General features: G+C 40.4%; 7 protein-coding genes across 7 annotated transcripts; 3 read left to right on the top strand and 4 right to left on the bottom strand.

Moving 5' to 3' along the window:
• Positions 1 to 553: 553 nt before the first annotated feature.
• On the bottom strand, positions 554 to 4727 carry BATDEDRAFT_10746 (uncharacterized protein; the record flags this gene model as incomplete). The annotated part of the gene is made up of 6 exons (XM_006677694.1): positions 554 to 972; positions 1070 to 1404; positions 1470 to 1630; positions 3763 to 3811; positions 4020 to 4147; positions 4275 to 4727. Coding segments are annotated over 6 exons (1545 nt in total), but the record flags the coding sequence as incomplete, so codon positions are not given.
• A 568-nt stretch (positions 4728 to 5295) lies between these two features.
• Positions 5296 to 7289, top strand: BATDEDRAFT_87745 (threonine aldolase GLY1; the record flags this gene model as incomplete). Its single annotated transcript, XM_006678145.1, has 8 exons — positions 5296 to 5320; positions 5771 to 5838; positions 5950 to 6045; positions 6128 to 6230; positions 6309 to 6451; positions 6539 to 6704; positions 6782 to 6814; positions 6886 to 7289. 8 exons carry the CDS (start codon positions 5296 to 5298, stop codon positions 7287 to 7289), a joined length of 1038 nt encoding a protein of 345 aa, XP_006678208.1.
• Positions 7290 to 7913: 624 nt separating this feature from the next.
• Positions 7914 to 8951, top strand: BATDEDRAFT_23878 (uncharacterized protein; the record flags this gene model as incomplete). Its single annotated transcript, XM_006677800.1, has 1 exon — positions 7914 to 8951. The coding sequence occupies one exon, from the start codon at positions 7914 to 7916 to the stop codon at positions 8949 to 8951; it is 1038 nt and encodes a 345-aa protein (XP_006677863.1).
• Positions 8952 to 12206: 3255 nt separating this feature from the next.
• On the bottom strand, positions 12207 to 12896 carry BATDEDRAFT_4238 (uncharacterized protein; the record flags this gene model as incomplete). Its single annotated transcript, XM_006677639.1, has 1 exon — positions 12207 to 12896. A coding segment is annotated over one exon (690 nt), but the record flags the coding sequence as incomplete, so codon positions are not given.
• A 2825-nt stretch (positions 12897 to 15721) lies between these two features.
• Positions 15722 to 17841, bottom strand: BATDEDRAFT_34749 (succinate--CoA ligase (GDP-forming) subunit beta; the record flags this gene model as incomplete). The annotated part of the gene is made up of 7 exons (XM_006677934.1): positions 15722 to 16146; positions 16220 to 16381; positions 16446 to 16542; positions 16610 to 16852; positions 16956 to 17046; positions 17220 to 17542; positions 17809 to 17841. The coding sequence occupies 7 exons, from the start codon at positions 17839 to 17841 to the stop codon at positions 15722 to 15724; spliced, it is 1374 nt and encodes a 457-aa protein (XP_006677997.1).
• Positions 17842 to 18051: 210 nt separating this feature from the next.
• BATDEDRAFT_23875 (uncharacterized protein) lies at positions 18052 to 19285 on the bottom strand (the record flags this gene model as incomplete). Its single annotated transcript, XM_006677799.1, has 3 exons — positions 18052 to 18686; positions 18766 to 18871; positions 19004 to 19285. 3 exons carry the CDS (start codon positions 19283 to 19285, stop codon positions 18052 to 18054), a joined length of 1023 nt encoding a protein of 340 aa, XP_006677862.1.
• A 121-nt stretch (positions 19286 to 19406) lies between these two features.
• BATDEDRAFT_87747 (uncharacterized protein) lies at positions 19407 to 20141 on the top strand (the record flags this gene model as incomplete). The annotated part of the gene is made up of 4 exons (XM_006678144.1): positions 19407 to 19416; positions 19467 to 19814; positions 19889 to 19938; positions 20025 to 20141. 4 exons carry the CDS (start codon positions 19407 to 19409, stop codon positions 20139 to 20141), a joined length of 525 nt encoding a protein of 174 aa, XP_006678207.1.
• Positions 20142 to 20724: the final 583 nt, after the last annotated feature.

Below are 20724 nucleotides of genomic sequence, written 5' to 3'. Positions count from 1 at the left end.
GAATTCACAAAATAGGCAACTCATTAAACCGAAACAATTGTTTAGCCGAGTAATCCATCGACTGTTGAGTAGGCAAGCATCAAAATGGATTTTGGAGAGTATGATGGACTCGTACATGCAAAATAGTGTAATATACTGGTAGTAAGATTGCTTGTGGGAAGCTGCACTATTGGCTGTATTCGATACAGCAGTAACCCATCCGTTGGATCTAATCCATGCATTCAGTAATGTTCATTTATTTGGCCTAAATACAGATCGAATCTGTACTTTAGCCACATTGCCATTTAAAAGCAAGACTTATTAAGCATGGCAATGATCATGGTTCCAACAATCGTATATATCATAGTTGAGAAGCTTGGACTCGATATTTAGTGCAGTATACTCATAATAGTACGTATGGATGAGTTGTGATTTTTAATGGCCAATTCCCATACTGGTTTAGGCTATATAACAAACTGATGTTTTCCTCGACCAATTTTGACAGTAAATTCAAAATGCTAAAAAAATATATAAACGAAATCATACTAGTTTATTTTTGTCTTATAATGTCGGTTCAATCAAGTTTCCTATGTAAGCCTTGGATCGATTTTTTCTGTGCAAAGTCCATAGTTATTTCACCACGAGCAGTAGCCGCTGCTTCAGAGCCAATAACGTATGGTAATACTATGTGCTGCAAATACCATCCACCACCCAATGTCTCTAACAACACATATATGGATAATAGAAACACGTGGCCCAAGAACAGTACGGATGTCCAGATGTAAAGTGATGAACTGGCGTGCCAAACAATAAATGGCATAAATATGTAGTTGAGAGTAGACATGGTAAAGATGAATCCAAGCAGATCGTATACTGGTTTGTAAAACTTGAGTGGCGAGTCGGACAAGACAAAAAATGGACGAAAATATCTTCTAGTTATTCGACCAACGATGATCCATAGTGTTGCAGAAAGGAATGACAAATAGTAACCAGCTAATCAATTCAGGATGGTAAATAGCCGCAACAAGATGTTAAAATGTGAATATCAGATAAAGGGTTTACAGTGATAAGGATTGGAATATTGCCATACCATGGAATCCATGCCACATGGCGGATATGAGATTGGTGAGTCCTGTTGCAACGCTAGTAGATTTTGATCCGGGAGTAGTAGCACGCAAGTAGACGCATCGCTTAAGCCAGTTTGATGTTTTGATATTCCACCCATCAATGATTCCTTTTGGGCACTGACCAAGCTCCACCTGCCTCACATTTATGTTTTCCAAAAGATCAAACATTGGTTTTTTTGTTATAGAATCAACACCTCTGTATCCAAGACCAGTTAGAATTCCAGCAGCTTCAGAAATTTTCCATGCAGCACAAAGTTTTGCACGAGTAGAAAGTCCTGCTACTTGAATTAGAAAGACTCTATTAGGTAAAATGTGTTAGTCAACAAGTATACATGCCGTGATTGAAAATTGAGTCTACATTACCTCCACCAAAAGCCCTTTTCTTTAACGAATCCAGTAGGGGATCTATAGAATGCTGGACTTCGAATTGAATCCAAAGTCAAAAACGCAGACAAAATCAAAGTTCCTAGTATGAGTACCTTGATGGATGCCATTTTAGTACTCGGAATTCTGCGATATGCACCCTGTTATTAAAACACGATCGAGCATTCAGTAAATCAAACTGCAATGTTGGTAAAGACAATAGATTTGAGGCTGGCATTTACCAAGGTTGATCAAAATAAACTGTCGAATATAAAAGTTTCAACATACCAGATTACGAGAAAACTCATAATAGTGCTTGTAATCGAATGCAGGTCCAACCCAAAACGTTGCAAAAAAAAATATAAATCCGAGATACTCTACAAAATCGGGAATTTTTTTAATTGCCAAAGGTCGCATTTCAGCATGGACTTCCTATATATGACATTGAGCAGTAGAGTTAAAATGAATTGGGAATGACCAGTTTTGCAATGTTTAAAATTCGAATATCAGTATACATTTAAAAGTCAAAATGAATTGTATCAAACGTGGATATAAATTTGAAAATAAAGGCTTGCCTGGTCAGGACGAGATCCGTCGTATACAGAATACGCATATGAGCTCAATTTGATAACCAAAACCATCAATGGAGCAGAAATATCGATATAATTTGGATCGTCAACGTACCAGAACTGCGAACCAAGGTGAATCCACGACAAATGTAGTAGTGTTGCAGCAAACACCACATAGGGTGTCCATCGATTGGATCCTACAGCTCGAGTAATAAAATAAGTGGTGACGGTAGGTACTAGCAGATGTAGGATGCCACTGACGTCAAATATAAGCAATGATATGGTTGATGTAGTGATGATGGAGAACCAATGGCGACTGGATCGATATGCAGAGGTGGTTGGAATGAATGAATAAAGGCCAGAGAGTGGAAATGATATCAACAAGCAGAGTCCCAATATAAAGATATCATTGGATATCCCCAAGTCTTGACCATATTGTCGGATATTCATGTCAATCAATCGCTACAAAAAGTTTGTTGATTGCCAATGAAGGTAGAAATTAAAAATTGACAAGAATGCCTTAATGACGATGCCGTATAATCGCACAAGACAGTATTTTTGTTGTGAACTCAGTAAAGTCTATCGGCCGAATCAATCTATGGGTTTGAAGATGACGGTTGGAACCAAGTAAATATCAGCAAACTTGAAAATAATTGTGCGAATCAATTATAAACCCGATTTCATTATTTTGTATTGCTTTACAAGCAGCGATAAAAGGGAAATTCCAAGGGTCAAGCTGTTTGGCCGGATTTGCAATCAAAACTAAACAGCCCTTTTATATATGCTTTTTCCAAATCATAATACAAACAAGTTTGTTGATTGGTTATAAAGTGATCTGAATTTATTCTGATTTGGATTTAAAGTTGCTTTTAATCTCTTCCGAGACATGTTCACGTCTACTTGTTTTATCGTACAACCAAAATCCACCAATAACTGCAATCATTCCAATATGACCAAAAAAGTACATTGCATACCAGATTTGAAGCGACTTGATTGCCCATCTTGCAAAAAAGGATGTAAACAGGTAGTTGAGCACACTCATTGTAAAGACAAAGCCAAAAAAGTCGTAGACTGGTTTGAGCCATTTAAACTTTGCCTTTTCAGCTACAAAGAGTGGACGAAGATGTCTTCGCAAGGTACGACCTGCAAGAACGATAAAGGTACCAGATCCGAATGCCAGGTAGAATCCGGCTTATATTTCAACAATTTGTCAGTTAAATCTGAGTTGCAGCAAATGATATGAATAGGACTGCACATCAACCTAGACAGAAAAGCTTACGATAAACTCCGTGCCAGAATGCAGATACGAGATTTGTTACTCCTGTTGCTACTGAAGTCGGTGCAAAAGGTATAATTCTTAAATAAACGCATCGCTTTAGCCATCCCGCAGTTTTTTTGTTCCAGCCATCAACTACTTGTTTGGGAGACTGTCCCAATTCAACTTGAAGAATATCCACGTTGTCTAAACGATCATGCAGCTCCTGATTTGTTTTTGGGTCAATACCATTTGATCCAAGTCCAGTTAGAATTGCCGCCGCCTCGGATAATTTCCATGCGGCAGCAAATTTAGCTCGTACGGAAAATCCTGTAAGTTGGACAACTCCGATTCTTGAGTATCAACAAGATATGATTTTTAGAAGAGCAATGCCATGGAGATATTAGCGTTGCTTTCAAAAACCCAAGTTGGTAATGTGGCAGGCGAACGAAACTAACCTTTCCAACACCGTGTAATTTGTAAAAAATGGTCCATTGAACAGTGCAGATGCTCCCCATCTAGTATCTACTGTCACAAACATAATCATCATGAGTATACCTAGGCCTAACACTCTAAGACCTGCGTTTAGCGAAGCACTTTTTCGTGTATATGGACCCTATTTCAAAATATTTATGTATATGATCAGAGATTGGAGTTGGACCACAATCATTAGAGTATGTGATCAACACATAACAACTGCATAGACATACTATGCTACGTGTATACTCGTAATAGTACTGATAATCAAATGCTGGCCCAACCCAAAAGGTTGCAAAGTAAAAAATAAATCCGAGATATTCAATCAAATCTGGCATCTCCTTGATTGCAAACGGCACCATATCCGAGTCCAAATCCTACAAAAACATAGATACCCAAAGCATTATTATTTAATATTAAAAGTCCAAATGTTAAAGATTCCGCAACCTGAACAGTAGTACAAGTTTTACAAGAAGGCGACCCAAGCTGATTTAGAAAACCAACCTTTGTAGAGCGAGTTCCGTCATAAACTGACCACGCAAATAATGAAAGCTTGATTGCCATGACCATCATTGGAGTAGATATATTTACATAAGTAAGATCATTGGCGTGTAAAAGTTGTATTTGCACATGCAGGATGAAGAGTTGAACAATCACTCCAACAGACACAAGAATGGGCACCAGTCGATCTCCACCAGCAATACTGGTTAGTCCATATGTAATGAGAGTAGGCACCAATACATTCAAATATGATGTAACTCCGAATAGTAATATAATGATGGAGGATGTTGATAGAAAACAGAACCAGTGGCGGAGTATGGGATTAGATTTTGGAATGTGATTGTATAACAGTGCAAGTGGAAAGGACGACACAAGACATGAGCAAATTGCTAGAAACTCTGTAGGCAGTCCCAATTGGTTTGCAATGTAATCCATGCTGCAGTAAAGACTGTTGAATGACTGAATAGACGGCTAATCGTTACTTGAACGATTGGAAGTGGAATGCTAAGCATTCAAGCCATTTGACAAAAGCATCAAAGCTGTTGATGAACTCTGGCTCATGTGCTATACCTTTCTGCAGTCATTCTTGCTTTGAAACAAACAGTGGCGAGTATTTATTGTTTTCTAATCCTTCATATAATACAAACTGCAGTTTTGGATTGGAATTTGACATCATACACTGTACGATCACCAGATTGATCAATTGCAATCTAGATTTGAGGTTAACTTGTGAACTAAACTCTTGTATTCCAAACACTCGAATACGCTCGCGATCATGTTCAACAATGACTGCACATCTTAGTGATGCAACTGTACATGTCAATCACCACAAATAATACAACTCAACAGTTCATTAACAACAATCATGTCATGACACTGACTGTTTATTATACACGAACATTGTTATTTAGTGGTTCATTCCATGTCGATACGGTTTTAAAATCACTCCAATTTATCAATTTCACCCTAGTCCAATTCCCATTCAATTGGCCAATCTATCATATTCAACTTGAATTCAATTACAATGACAGACCTACGAAGTGACACTGGTATGGGTTTTGTGTAGTGTCGATGCTTATACAATTGGGTTGGATTTACTGCCATGCATTCGACTATCCACAATAGATCCACTTATTACAGTTGTATTCATAAAATGAAACACTTCTGTAATCACTCATGTTCTGCTTCAGAATGATCAATGGTTAAATATTTGTTGTACTTTCTACTGGAAATTGACTACTTCAATAGACATTCTCACCTCTTCAATATCCAGTCAAACTATAGCTTGAACTGAAATCTGATTGCTGCTTTAAACAGTCATTGTTTTATATGCAAAAGTGAGCAAAGACCAGTAAACTTCAAGGTGTTTAAAATATTACTGTCTAGTAAATTCGATGATACCAATCATTTCATGAGACTGGCTGTTTATTATGTCAAGTTGTATTTTACGTGAATACGACTGTAAAGTATACTGACCAATGGCCTGATTTTAATATTAGTCACAAAGCCATGCCCAGAAATGCTCAAGGCGATGATGCTTGCACCAGTTGGAGATGATGTCTATTCAGTGAGTATTAAACATCGATTCAATCTATCAATCTTGTATATTCTGAATCTAGAAATGGCAGGTTATTGACTCTTGTTGATTCATGATATTTGCATTGGTTTTTGTATTCAGGAGGACCCAACCGTTAATTTACTTGAACAGACTGTGGCCGAACTATCTGGAAAAGAGGCAGCATTGTTTTGCACAAGTGGTACTCTTAGCAATCAAGTAAATCCAGATTGCAGCTTTTCTCATCAGATCTGACAGTCATTGACATTTTATGGCTCTTGATTTTTAAAATTACTTTTAGATTGCCATTCGAACTCATCTTCTCCAGCCGCCATACTCCATTCTATGCGATTCCCGAGCGCATATTTTCAAATATGAAGCATCTGGTGTTAATTTTCATTGTGGTAAGTATTGCGTAACTTATATTCAAACACGATGTATTGCATTCATACTGACTGGGTTGCTCTTATGTTTGTATTTAGGTGCTGCGGTTATACCTGTCACTCCAGCAACTTCAACTGGGCATCTTGTCGCAGCGGAAGTTGAAAAACATCTGGTTCTTTCCGATGATGTTCATTATGCTCCAACCCAGCTTATTTGTTTGGAAAATACGCTAAATGGAAGTGTAAGTAGAGCTATTGCTATAATGGCAGGTATTGAACACGGCCGAATTGGGTTCTAATGGTAGACATTATGGCACTTTAATTTTTAGATTTTCCCTCAAAGTGATATCGAGAGTATTTCGATGCTGGCAAAAACACACTCAATTCCTTTGCATTTGGACGGAGCTCGACTTTGGAACGCATCAGCTGAAACAGGGATATCCATCAAAAACTTGTGCAAACCATTTGATAGTGTATCACTGTGTTTCTCCAAAGGTATAAGACTATAGCTTATAGCTAATTTATTCATGTGATCACTAACTCTAATGTCGTGTTTGAATATACTATTCTAGGGCTTGGAGCACCAGTTGGATCTGTTCTAGTTGGTAAGTTCAGTTATGATAAATCAACCATGACCTGAAAAAGTGCTAATAGTTTCAAATTTAACAATGTAAAGGATCTAAACAGCATATAAAAAAGGCAAGACATTTGCGTAAACTGTATGGTGGTGGATGGAGACAGGCAGGGATTCTTGCTGGTGCATGTATGTTTGCACTTGAGCATAATTGGCCCAAGATGAAGCAAGTTCACGACAATGCCAAATATTTTTGCACAAAGCTTATGAATCTTGGGTTTAAACTCGAAAGCCCAACCGAAACCAATATGATTTGGCTGGATACCAAACCACTTGGAATGAGCGCAGATGACGTTTCGCAAGTTCTTGAAAAACACAATATCAAGACTTTTGGAGGATCTGGATCTGCAATGCGCATGGTATTGCATCATCAAGTACCACGGGATGAGTTGGAAAAGATTGTAGATATCTTGAAAACCCATATTAGTTTAATGACAAAAAATTAAATTGCTTTTTACAATCCATATGCAATCATGGTATCCATTGGTATTAGTAGATGTGTCAGAATACATTAGTACAGATTAGCTACGATCTAGTCATGAACTACTTGGCAAAGTTGACTAGTATTCCTTGTAGTGATTGGCACAGTTATATCCCTGATAGTGCAGTCATTGGTTTCTTGTACTAAAATACAGACATATCTGAGAGCTTTTAGGATACAATGATGGGGTTGATTATCAAAACAGTAAAATCCAATATATGAATCCGAGTTTAAATTTGGTGGTCGTACAATGCATGGTTATGTCAAATGAAGATAATTTCAACTCAACTACAGTTTGTGAGAATTATATGATGAATGCTGTGTTTTGAATTGAAAATTTAAAGTTAATTTTTAATAAAGTGTAATAAGTATTCAATTATTGCTTATTCCAAAGCAAATTAGGAGTCATTGCAAGATAGTGTTTCATTTTACATGAGTACGCTGCAAATAGGTTAAATTATACTTTTTCATTTATTATACTAAAATGATACATATTTCCCAATCCCAAGCGACTATTGAATTTACTGTCAAGTATAAAATGAATCTAAACGATTGGCATCTTTGAATCTAAAATAGTTTTGGACTTGACATGAACTGCTTTTACACTTTTATTATTGCTCTGCTCAGTGTTTCTGGACCTTTGTTTGTCAGCGGACATGAGACTAGTATGACCACAAAGTCTACACCGTGCCCAATGCATCATTCTACCACAACTAGCTATTCAACAGCTGCAACAGCCACCGCGACTTCAGCACCCTATCGTCGACACCTTTACCGCCGACATGTTGAGCAACCTAGTCCACCTGCATCGATTGGTCAATCTAGTCCGACTGCATCGATTGGTCAATCGATCCTTGCCTATCTGAAATCCATTACGGCTAAAGATTCGAATGCAACCCCAAACTCTACACCACCCAATGAAAACACTGCTAGTGACAGTGATACGACACAATTGAAGACGTTCAATACGCTTGTCTCTATTATTCAATCTACTCGTATCAACACGATCATTAACAATCTTGGTTCTACTCAAGGTGATGTGGTGCTTTTTGCACCCACTGATCAAGCCTTTGCTGCTCTACCCATTCCGATCAAACCTGGATCTGCCCAGAGTTGCAATAGTGCTTCACCCTCTGTGCATCGTGGTAACACATGTGTAGGTTCTGACCAAAGTGATCCTATTACGTCACATCCACTCTCCAACTCGGACGACCCTGCCGTAACACTTTTGATGATGTATCATATTCATCATGGTGACGCAATCACGTTTCCTAAATCAATGATGGATTCATCTTTTTCCACATCAAACGAATCCGATTCCATTGAATCTCATTTGGATCACCCCAATTCCAACACTGCACCCGAATCCTCTTTTTCAACCCCGTCATGGATACGTCAACGTGTTACGACTCTTTTGGATGGGTTTGATATGGTGGTGGAGCTTGGTGCGCCGCCTACCGATTTGGAAAGTACTGGCAGTCGACAGATTAAAGCTACCGTCAATCGCAATGCTCGTATTCTGAACGTGCATCGTGTTAACAATGTTTTAGTGGTTGTACTAGATCGAGTTGTGTCACCATTTAGCGGATGTATTGGTTATGATTCATGTCAGGGTGTTGACGAGTGAGTACAGGCTTGTTGATGGATTTGTCCATGGTTTCTTTGGTGCATTTCCAATGCAGACCTTTTATCTACTGTTGTATTCATATAAAACAAAATACTTGCATTTACCTTGCAATGATTGCCTCTTTGCTTTGGAATAAACAATGGCTAGCCAACCACGTTGAATTAGTGAATATGTAGATTGGTCGAAAAGTTTAAAAGACAATGTTCAAATTTGTAATTATCGAGACAGGCTGTTTATTTGTAGACCCACATCTGATCGGAAATGTTGTTTATTCTGTATGCATTTTTGTTGTATATTTGAGTATTTTTAAAATAAAATGATCTAGCAGGCTGCATTGTGTCAAGAGCAAAAGACAGCTGTATCACTCAATAAGCAATGACTCAAAAGTTAGAGTATTGCAGCAATTTATCATTGTTAAAAGTATATGATTGCACCATCCATCACTGAAAAATCCAGAGATGTAACAAGTAGCTTGATGATGCTCCGACTTTGATCAAGATAAAACTCAAACTATTTAGTCAAACTCGTGTTTTTAAAAAATCATGTTTGTGATGTAGCAGGCGTGTCAAACCCTGGCAAGGTTTGCTCAAGAGTGGGTAAAGATTGATCTGTATCGGACATTTCATAGAGAATGGAACGTAATCCGTAGAAAGCATTGTGTAGAATATCAGGTTTTGTCAATGAGGCAGTAGCGGAAGCTTGTAAAATATTGGACCCTGACAAACCAGCAGAGGATTGTATGGCGTTGTTGGTGAATTCATCAGATAAAGCGTCATTCTTTGGCCGATCGAGGTCAAGAAATGATGAAAAATCAGAAGGTGGAGTTAAAAACGGCAAGGTAGTAGTTGAGCAACGAGGGTGTGCTGATGTATATTGCTGTATGTCCTGAACCGGTTGAGTAGACGGCATGCGCACCTGAAGTTGTGCAAGGAACTGTTTATTTTGGCTGGTAGACATATTTTCATGAGAGTGCGATAGATTGTCCAACTGATGCTCAACTGGAAAGCATTGAAATTCAGCTGGAGAAACGCGACGCTTTCGCTTGGACCGCGACTGATTCTGAATTTTAATCAAGGAGGCAGTAGCCGATGCAGCTCCTGGAGTAGATGGGGCACTATTGGTATCCATGAGGTTTCTAGAACCCATCAGATCGGAGTTTTTGAAAAGTGGGGAATTTGGATTTGACTGGGATGAGTAGGAAAACGGCGGTGTGGGAGAATGCTCAACAGAACGATAGCCAGTACTGGCATTGCAACTCGAATGGTTTACAAGCATATTTGTATCCACATCACTTGTAACTGCAGTGTCATCACAATCCATCATGGTTGACAAATGTTCTGCAGAGTAGTTGTTGCAGTTTGCTTCGTCTTGTTGCTTTTCAGCAATTGGAGCAATTGTTGACAAGTAAATATGGTGGGGATAACGAGAGGCAGGCTGAACCGTACTCAGACCAGCAGATATAGTGGATGATGCTGAATATGCACCGATGGTGCTTGCAGATGAAAGCAAATGGCCTGAATGGGCGGACGACGCCGTAGATCCCTGTCCTGCAGAGCTGCCCGATGAAGTCGTGATCAGAGCTCCAGGTCTGCGCCGTGCGGCTTTTTTAGAGATGCCACGTGCGAATGAACCCAACACTGGAGCAGTTGCTGATGGCATAGTGTTGACGAGTCCTTGTTGCGGCATGTTCCCAGTAGATTCCATCAGTCTGTTGATGGATGCATTTGAAGGCAATGCCAATGAAGGGGGTGAGAATGCACCAAATCCTGCGAGCAATGGTGAACTATTGGCTTGAGTTGATAGAAACGCAGTAGTTGGCATGGCGGCTGTATTCAACGTAATGTGATTAGAGAGTGAGCTGGCTGCAGATGATGTTGCAGTTTGCACCCCACTGGGATTAGAAATGGGTGATGCATTGCTATAGCTTGATGGCTCTAAATCAAACACAAGGTCTTGAGATTCATCCAGCCACAACTCGCTGGTGTTGACTGGTGTTCCTTGCTGCTGATGAGTACTGCAGGGCGTGCCATCCGAAACATGTGCAGATCCACCATCGGTGCTGCAACAGTAGCTACTGTTGGCTGTACTATCAATACTCTCCATACTTTGGTGATGAGAGAGTATAGCTGACGGATTGCCCATATCCATGTCTGAAAATGGTTGGGTGATTATACTAGCAACAGTGCTACTGTCCATTTGATCAGACGCAATCGAAGCTGGCTTCATAGTGGCATCTATACCATCATTGGATGATATAACAGATTGTCGAGCCGGTTGATCGGGCATACGTCGCCACCAGCGCGAAGCAGAGGATGGCGGGAGTTGCTGCTGAGACTGGGGACGATGGCGGTGCTGTCTGCCATGAGTGTGCATGGGATAGTGTGTGCGATTCTTTGCATTTTCGGCTGCATTGGCAGCAGATGCTGCAGCTGCCGCTGTTACAGAAGGCGGGGTCGCGATTGGAACAGGAGATGCTGCCGAATAAAATATTCCATTGGTGGCAGAATGCTGGGAAGGTGCATTGTAACGACGATGCTGGTTGTTGTAATTGTATTGGTAATTGTTGTTGCCTGTGTTTTCGCCTGTATAATGAAATCGACTGTTTGGGAAAAACTCTGGCCGAGAAGGTGCGGATTTGGGTTGAGTCTGAGCAACAGGAACTGTAAGTGTCGAGGCATGAGTGGGAATGGCTCTTGATACAGCAGGTTTAGACACTGCGGCAGGAACAGGCGTTGGGGAAATAATTAGTTGTGGAGTACCAGCAGCCCCTGGTTGAACAGTAGTTGCTGCCGCGTTGGTGGCAGATAAAGGATGAGGAACTGCAGGCGAGATTGTATTGAGTATGTGGCCGTTGGGCTGCGGTTTGGTATAGATCTGGGGTTGGGGTTGAATGAATGAGGTTTGAGGTGTTGGGGGTAAAATAGCAGGAATGGGTTCTGATTGCTTGGATGTCATCTTGGCATCCTTTGGCTGCATTAGGTTTGGAACAGCATCAATCAGAGCTTTAAGCTCCGCTACGCTGGGTCTACGGAATGGATCCAAATCAAAAATACGCCGCAAGACAACACAGAGTTGATCCGAGAATCTAAACTGCAGCTGAAACGAATCTGGACGAGTGGGTCGCTCATTAGTTTGCTGTTGTCGACGAATCTGAAGCCAATCTGCACGAGTGTAATCAGTAGTGGACAGAGCTGTAGTCTCGGTTGATGTATTTGACGCTGAAGCCAAACGAGCCGGAGAAAGAATGTGGGCTTGATAGTGCTTGTCCTTTGCAGAAGGTTCAACCCAGGGATTCTTTCCTGTGAGCAAGTTGATCAAAATAATGCCAAGCGACCACACATCATTTGCAGGAGGAGAGTATGCAACAGGAGCAGCCAGCGACTTGATGATATGGGCTGGTGCATTTCGGCGCCATTCAGCATCGCCTGCAAGGCATTCGGGAGCCATATAACGAACACTGCCGCAGCCAAACTCAGTGGAAACAGCATCGGTAGTGGCCAGACCAAAGTCGGTCAGTTTTACTATCAAATCCTGCTCAGCATAAATATCTCCGGGATATGTGACCAGGACATTCTCTGGCTTCAGGTCCCGATGGTAGATACGTTTCGAATGCGACATGGCAACAGCATCTGCTAATTGAGCAAACAGCCGGCGTGCAGTAGGTTCAGCAAATCCGTCGTGGCGCATAATGGCATCAAACAAGTCTGTACGACACCGCTCCAACACAAGAAATAGACAGTCCCTTGTCTGAATAGTTTTGTAGAGTTTTACAATATTGGGATGATCGGCAAGCGTTTGAAGTTGAGAAGCCTCACGTAGTTGTAGTGACAGCTGGTGATCGGTCAGACCAGTCTTGTACAGACACTTGACAGCATATGATGTCTGAGTCTGCAGGTCCTTTCCTAGAAACACAACAGCAAACGAACCCTCTCCAAGAATCGACATGAGCTTGATCCGGCCTTCATCAATGACAGACCCAAGCTGGGCCTTTGGGTTGAGAGGATCAATGAGGGTCATTGTCGAGTCGAAATCCGAATAAAGTGGGAGTGCAAAAAAATGTATGGTATGTATGATATAGCAATGTGGTAAGGTTGAACACCCAGTATAACTAGTAGCTGAGCAGGTACTGATGATTCTTGTGGTTGACGTTACAGATCACAAATACTATCTAAAGCCGCGTGAACCAATCGAGTTGTGTCTAGATGAGTGAGGTGATGAAACCGAAAACTTGTGTTCTTATCGATTGATGATATGCGAGTGGAAAATAGGGTGGACGATTGATAAGAGGATTATGTCCAAAAGAACGGGGCTATTATAGCGGATAGTATGAGAGCGCTTTCCAGACCGATGTTTAGACTGTTGAAACAAGTGTTGAGATTGAAGGATAGTAAACAACAGTTGAAACCAATGGGTAGATGGTATAAACGACTAGAAATTAAGAGTACGAGTTAGTGACAGAAAATGACGAGTCGGAGGTTGTGAACAGAGGGTTGGTAGTCAAAAACTGGCTGCACACCCCACTACACACAACTTGGTCATACATAAGGGGATCTCTAGTTGATTATATAGTGAATCAGAATTCAAGACTAGTTTGATATACCTACAGGCGACTAGTAAAAGCAGATTAGAATGAGGGCGGAGCCAAGCTATTACCAGAGCTGATGGCTAGCCGTACCTGGAAAACCAAAGTGGCAGAACAACCACAGAAACAATAGAGCCAAGACAGCAGTGACAGATTGATCAACTACCAAGTGATTAAGGAGTATTCAAGCTGATGAGTTAAAATAAGCTTTGATGTTGACGGACAAAAAGGTTTACTCTTGTAACAGTAAAAATGAAACGACAAAGCAAACGTCAAATACGAATTGAAAACAAAGCGGCTGGTAAAGTCGAGATGATTTCTGAAAGGAGTGAAGATTACAGATGGCAGCAAGTGTTTGGGTAGTGATAATAGAAGGAAAGAGTGATGAGTAGTTGGCAGTACCCAAAAGTTGCTTGAACTGGATCAGCTGATCATGGCACAAACCCAACTATTGATGGAACCCATCAATTCAAGTCGGATGCTTGCAATGGCCAGTTTACTCTACGTGGTCTAATTCAGTCAACCCGGCAAATATGTGCATAATCATTCTGCTTAGCTAATATCACTGATACAAAGTTACATTGAACATCAGCTTGTTGGAATCAATATTTAAGCGGCTTATTGCTCTTCATTTCAAGGTATTTCAAAAGCCTCATCATTATGGTATCTAATTTAAACTGCCCGGTTGGTATATATCAAGCAACCAATTCATAGATGGACCCCATAAAATCCTAACCCTGACTCTCAATAAACCTTCAAGAACAATATCGCTTAGAGTGTAACAAACGCCACATTTTGCTTTATCATTGAATGAACGACAGTAACAACCTGAAGCACTTTCAAGTCCACTGAGCCACTGGTTGGAATCCATCATTTATACGCATCACATCACCGCCGTATTCACGTAAAACAACGCTTTTCTGTATTTGTCTTGCAGAGTGCTTCGGAATAAACAATGTTTGGATATTCGGTGTTTTCCTATTAGAAATTGACTGCTTCGATAAACACAATGTCCATGTAGTACAAACTTTAGTTTTGAACCTGCTCCATCTCCACTTTGATATGATACACAATCACCAGATTCATATATTGCAATCCAGGTATTACATCCAACTTTATGATGTTGCCAGTACTGTTTATACTTGTATCCTAGAATCTTGGATACGTGCACGATCTAGTTCAAGAAAACAGACTACATTTTAGGAATACAGCTATTGCTTCCATGTTAATCACCGTGAGAAAGACCAGTAAACTAATGGGTTCAAAACACAATATTGTCCAGTAAATTTGGCGACAAGCATTTCATGGGACTGGCTGTCTTGTGTACTTTGGCATCCTTATTCGTGGTTCATCTTGCGTGAACACAGTGGTGAAACACTGATCCTGTTTATTCTTACACCCTTTATCCCTATGCATTGTATACCATCGAGTTGGATGATCATGTAGAATCTCGACTATACCAGACATCCCATTCAATGGTATATGGATCCGACACTTTTCTGGTAGAGATCATCAAAATACTGGACAATTGATAAACCCCCGTTGCTTTTCTATCCTCGGCTCATATCCATGCAAGCATTGTGCAATGTACAATCAAGCACCGTTTACCAACAATCAAGCCGTTTGATCCTACACAGACTATCAAGAATTTTGCAGCCGCTAACCTAAAGAGTTGAAAGTGCGTCTATTTGTAATATGATCGCATGGTTTAAAACTAAATGTCTCGAGTAAACGGCTCAAACTAAATAAAATGGCAATCTAGAAACACGGCCAAATTAGAAGCTAAAAGTAGAAACTCGAGTCAAGGTGCCAAACTTGAAGATAAAGTCACTGGCTGAAACAGTGATGCATGCAATGACAATAAAGTTGCTCAGTGGACAGACAACGATCATGATGCATGATCAAAGTTGAGCCTAGCGCTAATTTGTTCAAGAAATCCACACATCTCATTCTAACCTATCTACCAGCACATGCAGTTAATCTACACATATAGTCGTAGCATATATCATAATACTCGTCTACTTACAACAACAAAATAATCACAGGGAAAATGTATATTTTGAAAAGGAAATATTGTGTTGAAAGTGTCAAATAAAGAGGTCCAGTGATATAGAGGGGATTTTGATGAGGATGAAGGAGTTCAGGCTTTTGCTTACAAATCATTCAAGCAAACAACAAGATCTATTCTTTAAACAGTATCAAACTTGACAGAAACACCGGCTTGTTTAGCCATGGTAACAATATTACTGAGTTTCACTGAAAGAACAGCGGCCTCGTCAAGATCGTCAATGGAGTACATACGGAGACCAGATTCGTCAATCAGTTTCTTTGCAGCATCAACCTGAGTGCCTTGAAGACGAACAATCAAGGGAAGTTTGAGACCAAGTTGCTTGACGGCAGCAATGATACCCTCGGCAATAACATCGCAGCGCATAATGCCTCCAAAGATGTTGACAAGGATGGCAGATACGTGAGGATCAGAACTAATGATTTTAAATGCTTCTGCGACTTGGTCAGCACGAGCACTACCACCAACATCAAGGAAATTGGCAGGGTCACCGCCATTAAGTTTGATAATATCCATGGTAGCCATGGCAAGACCAGCACCATTGACTGTATAGTTTATAATGTAAAAATAAAATTAGATTCAAACCGCTAAAATAAAAATAAACCCAATTAACCGTACCAAGACAGCCAATGTTTCCGTCAAGACCAATGTAGTTGAGGTTCCACTTTGCAGCTGCAACTTCACGAGCATCTTCTTGAGTAGTATCGCGAAGCGCAAAAATGTCCTTTTGTCGGAAATCGGCATTGTCGTCAAAACCAAATTTGGCATCCATACACATGACTATTCAAAAAATAAAATGAGTATTGCATTTAAATCAGTCTTGGAGTGTGCCAATAAACAATACCATCTCCGTTTTGGATCTCGGCAAGGGGATTGATTTCAATCATGGTAGAGTCCTTTTCAATAAAAAGTTTATAGAGGTTCATAAATGTCTCGGCAGCCTATGCAATGATTCAACTAATTAGCAAATCAAATATGTAGACAAGTTGATTAATTACTTGGACTTACCTTTGTAGCACCAGTACCGTCAAAGCCGATCTGTTTAGCTATTCTGGTGGCATCAGCAAGTTGGAGTCCAACGTTAATGTCAACAGGATGGGTGACAATGGCTTCGGGAGTTTCAGCGGCAACAGTTTCAATGTCCATGCCGCCTTGAGATGAGGCAATAATAACAGGGCCTTGAGTAGCACGATCCATGACAATAGCAAAATAAAATTCGCGACGAACATAGAGACGCTCAACAATGTAGACCTATACAATCATAATTCATCCAGTTTTTCACGAGTGATGAGTAAAAAGCAATGCAAACATCAAGGTGTTTAGAATAGACAAGATCTGGTGAGTATATACTTACAGCATTACAAATACGACCACCTGCACCAGTTTGCTTGGTGATTAGCTTGTTACCAAGCATTTTTTCTGCCAGTCCCTTGATATCAGTTGCACTAAAAGTAGATCAATCAAGCAACACAAATTCAAGTTTACTACCATGACATGTACATCAGATTCAAGTGATGAATTACAAATAGACAAATTCTATTGAATGGAATCCAAATTACCAAGACTTGGCATACATGTAGATGCAAACATGGTGATTGCAGTGGAACCAGAAACTTACGAGTAAACAACCTTGACACCGCCTTTAAGGCCTGATTCAAAATGGCCTTTGCCACGACCACCAGCGAGCACCTGGGCCTTGATGACCAGATCGTTGGTGGCCAGGTCTTTGGCACATTTCTCAGCCTCAGCAGAGGTCTTTGCAACATAACCACGGGGAGTCTTGATACCGTATTGGTTCAACAGACCCATGGAGAGATGCTCATGAATGGACAGTTGTCGCAGTTGTTGTTTCTGTACGGTTGGGAAGGCGAGTTGAGGAGTACGGGATACCCATGAGGTCCGAGTAGTAGCAGACAGAGTGGCTGTTGGTGACCGAAGAAGCTGAGATGGATCAGCAGGTTAAAAGAGTATATTAGGTTTACTGTCATATCAATAGATGGCAGTGGTCGATTTAATGCCATTCCCATCATCACTGCATTCAAATCAGCATCTAAAAAAGAAATTCAAAACAGCGGCTGCACAAGCTGTTGTCACTACACTCAATCGATGATTGTTCGATATAAAACTAAATGCAAAGATAGTGTGCTAATGGAATTCACATGCAGTCATGGCTCTTCATTCAGCTCAACCAAATCAGCGCAACTTACAGAAGATCCACAGCGAGCGGCACGGGCAAACATTTTATTTTGGTTAGGAAAGGAATCGCCAACCAAATTCAAGTTTGGACCCTCGAGTTTCACTGTAGATCTCACTTGGATTCATTAAATGGCATTTATTGACTATTCATCTCATCAGAACACACGCAGATCTGATGCGTAATCAATCTCATATACATGAGCCTTTAGTAAACTGAATGGTTTACATAGGGCTCGAGTGAATTGCCTCTACACTCATGCCACACTCATCACCTCTCGCTTTCCAATACCCTCATGGGATTGTTCTGGAAACGATCCATGTTTATAAAACTGCCTCAGCAATTGGTCCTTTTCCAAAAATCGTTTACGTAGCCACAAAGAGAATTCTGGATTGGTATCACCATCCATTGGATTTCCCTCCACGGCTTTGGTCTCTGATTCGGCACCTTCAGCAATAGCAAATCCAGGAAGCGTCACTATCTTGAATTTATCAACATGCACATGAATCTGTTTTGGGCCTCGTCCTTCAAAAAACACCTTTGTTGTTGGATACATATCGTATGGACAATCATGCTCAGCCAACCCCGAGTATCCAATTGTAAAGTCATACAAATACTCCACATCTGGCTGTAGCAACAAAAGAGAGTTGTATAGTCCAGTGCTTCGTGGAATCAAAACATTGTCAGGATTGTCACTGATATCCGCTTTTTTTGCATACGCTTGTGATTTGGATCGAGTATCGTCGGTAATGACTGTGCCTTCTGGGAAGATGAGAAGCCATATTGGTAGCTTGTCATTTTTGGCTCGAGTGAGATTGAATTGCAATGTTGGCTTATCTTTACTCCATTTGCGTGCCATGAATAGAAACTCAAAAAATGTCATTCCCCATCCTACGATTACATTGTTACATTGCGTGGTGAGATTGGAGTTTAAAGTAGAACAAGATTACAAATGGGTTCAGCCATGTACCTAGAATTGGAAGAAATCGCAAACTAGCCTTGAGCATAATTTTTAGGTTGCAATGGGCATTTCTAAACCAACAAATAATCCATATATACCACCAGTCTGTATAGATCTAGACATCCATTGGGTGGTTGAAACGATAAATCGAATGAGTGGTTTGTGCAAGATGCCGGTCATTATGCAATCGATGGACTCGACCATGAAAATTTAAGATCCAGCAAGTTGAGTTGACAACTAGACTCACCTGATGATTTGCCATGATAACCACACTTTTCTCACTAGTTAAACCATCATGATCTCCAGTTAAAATGATATCCAATGGAGCATAGAAAAAAGTAACATATAGAATAAGAGACCCAAACAGTCCCTGGCACTTTCGCATTTCTGTTCGATAGCGATGACGAGAAAGTAAAAGAAGCGGAGCACTCAGCACCTGTCTGCAGTTGATGGCAATAGAGCATCCAAATACAATAGTCAACAGAGAAACGGCAGCATAAACATAGTATAGTTGGGACAGAGTGATCATTGTATGGCTGGCAAACAGTTGATGAATAAAGACGGGATAAAATCAAAGCGAAGCTGCCGACACTTTAGGTTGGTATCTTGGACCAACATTAAACCTGAGAGCATTGACAGCATTTATAAGCATGGCAAGTGGTGACTATTGTTGGTTTAGACTGGCTGAATACCTCATTGGTTGAATGCAGACAATCACGGCAACCCTGACCTAACCCATACTACAACACAGGCCGGTGCATCTGCTCGCAAGACTCTTGCTAGAAACAAGAAAATCATCACCCAACTTCGTCTTGGCATATCCATAGCTCTATCCATCCATATCTTGGTTCGAATCGCATGGTTCTGGAGTTCATGGACAATGTGGCCAGCAATCGGTTCCATCCTAGCCAGCAGCGTGGCCTCCTTTCTTCACATGCACATGGAAAATATGGCTAATACTGGCACTGACTTGGCCCAAGAAGGAACCATGATCTCATACTTTTACGACAGTATCTACATAACTTGGTTTGTGCTGGCCATAGTCTGTGTATCTGATAGTAAGTGTAGTGTTTTGAATCAACGCTTGTTCATTGACCATGGTATCTGAGCTGACTGGTGATTATGAGTTTAGAATTTTACTGGACATATATGCTGATTCCCATATTCGCCATCTATAAACTGGCAAGTGATGATGTTATCTTGGATCATGATTTGCTTCCTTGACTTGTTTATTTAATGCATGCGTTTGTAATATCTATATTCTACAGATCTCGTTGGTTCTTACATTCACTGGATATGCAGCATCTAGCAGCAATACTGATGGAACATCTGCGTCTTTAAACAATAAAGCATCGAAAAAGACGGCTGCCACTCGGAAATCTTGAACTATTTCCAAATACTGGAAATAAAAACTGTTTCGAGCCAATGATGGCCTAAAGTCTTGTTATATCGTCACAACTCTTCAAATTCACTCATCTTTATCCTGGTAGTTGGCACGCAAACAACCGTTGCATTTGAGATGTGTAATTTTTGTTTTTAAGCTAGATCGCAAATGTATCCGAGATTTTATAATACAACACAATGCAGTCTGGTAACATCAGAACAACCAAACCAATATCTGCATTACAATGGATGAATCTGGTGATTGTACAATGTATTATGCCAAATGAGGAAAGTTTCGAATCAAAACTATAGTTTGTAAGCATCATATAATGGACGTTGTGTCTGTTTTGAACTGAAAATATCTATCAAAGCAGTTGATCTCTAATAGAAGAGCATAATAAATACTTGATTGTTTATTCCAAAGAGGCAGTGACTGCAAGATACACTGCTCCATCTTACATGAATGCGCTCATTAAAAGCCAAACTGGAATCCATAGCCAAATAATCAAGATTCTCTGCTTCCAGGATCAAGCAATATACAGTTTTGTGCTATGTTGGGTTCTTTTTGATAACAAATACCGGTTG

This window comes from Batrachochytrium dendrobatidis (assembly GCF_000203795.2).
Source record: "Batrachochytrium dendrobatidis JAM81 unplaced genomic scaffold BATDEscaffold_4, whole genome shotgun sequence".
NCBI classification, from domain to species: domain Eukaryota; kingdom Fungi; phylum Chytridiomycota; class Chytridiomycetes; order Rhizophydiales; genus Batrachochytrium; species Batrachochytrium dendrobatidis.
The sequence above is the reverse complement of the archived record's forward strand: the minus strand, read 5'-3'. Positions and strand labels throughout refer to the sequence as shown.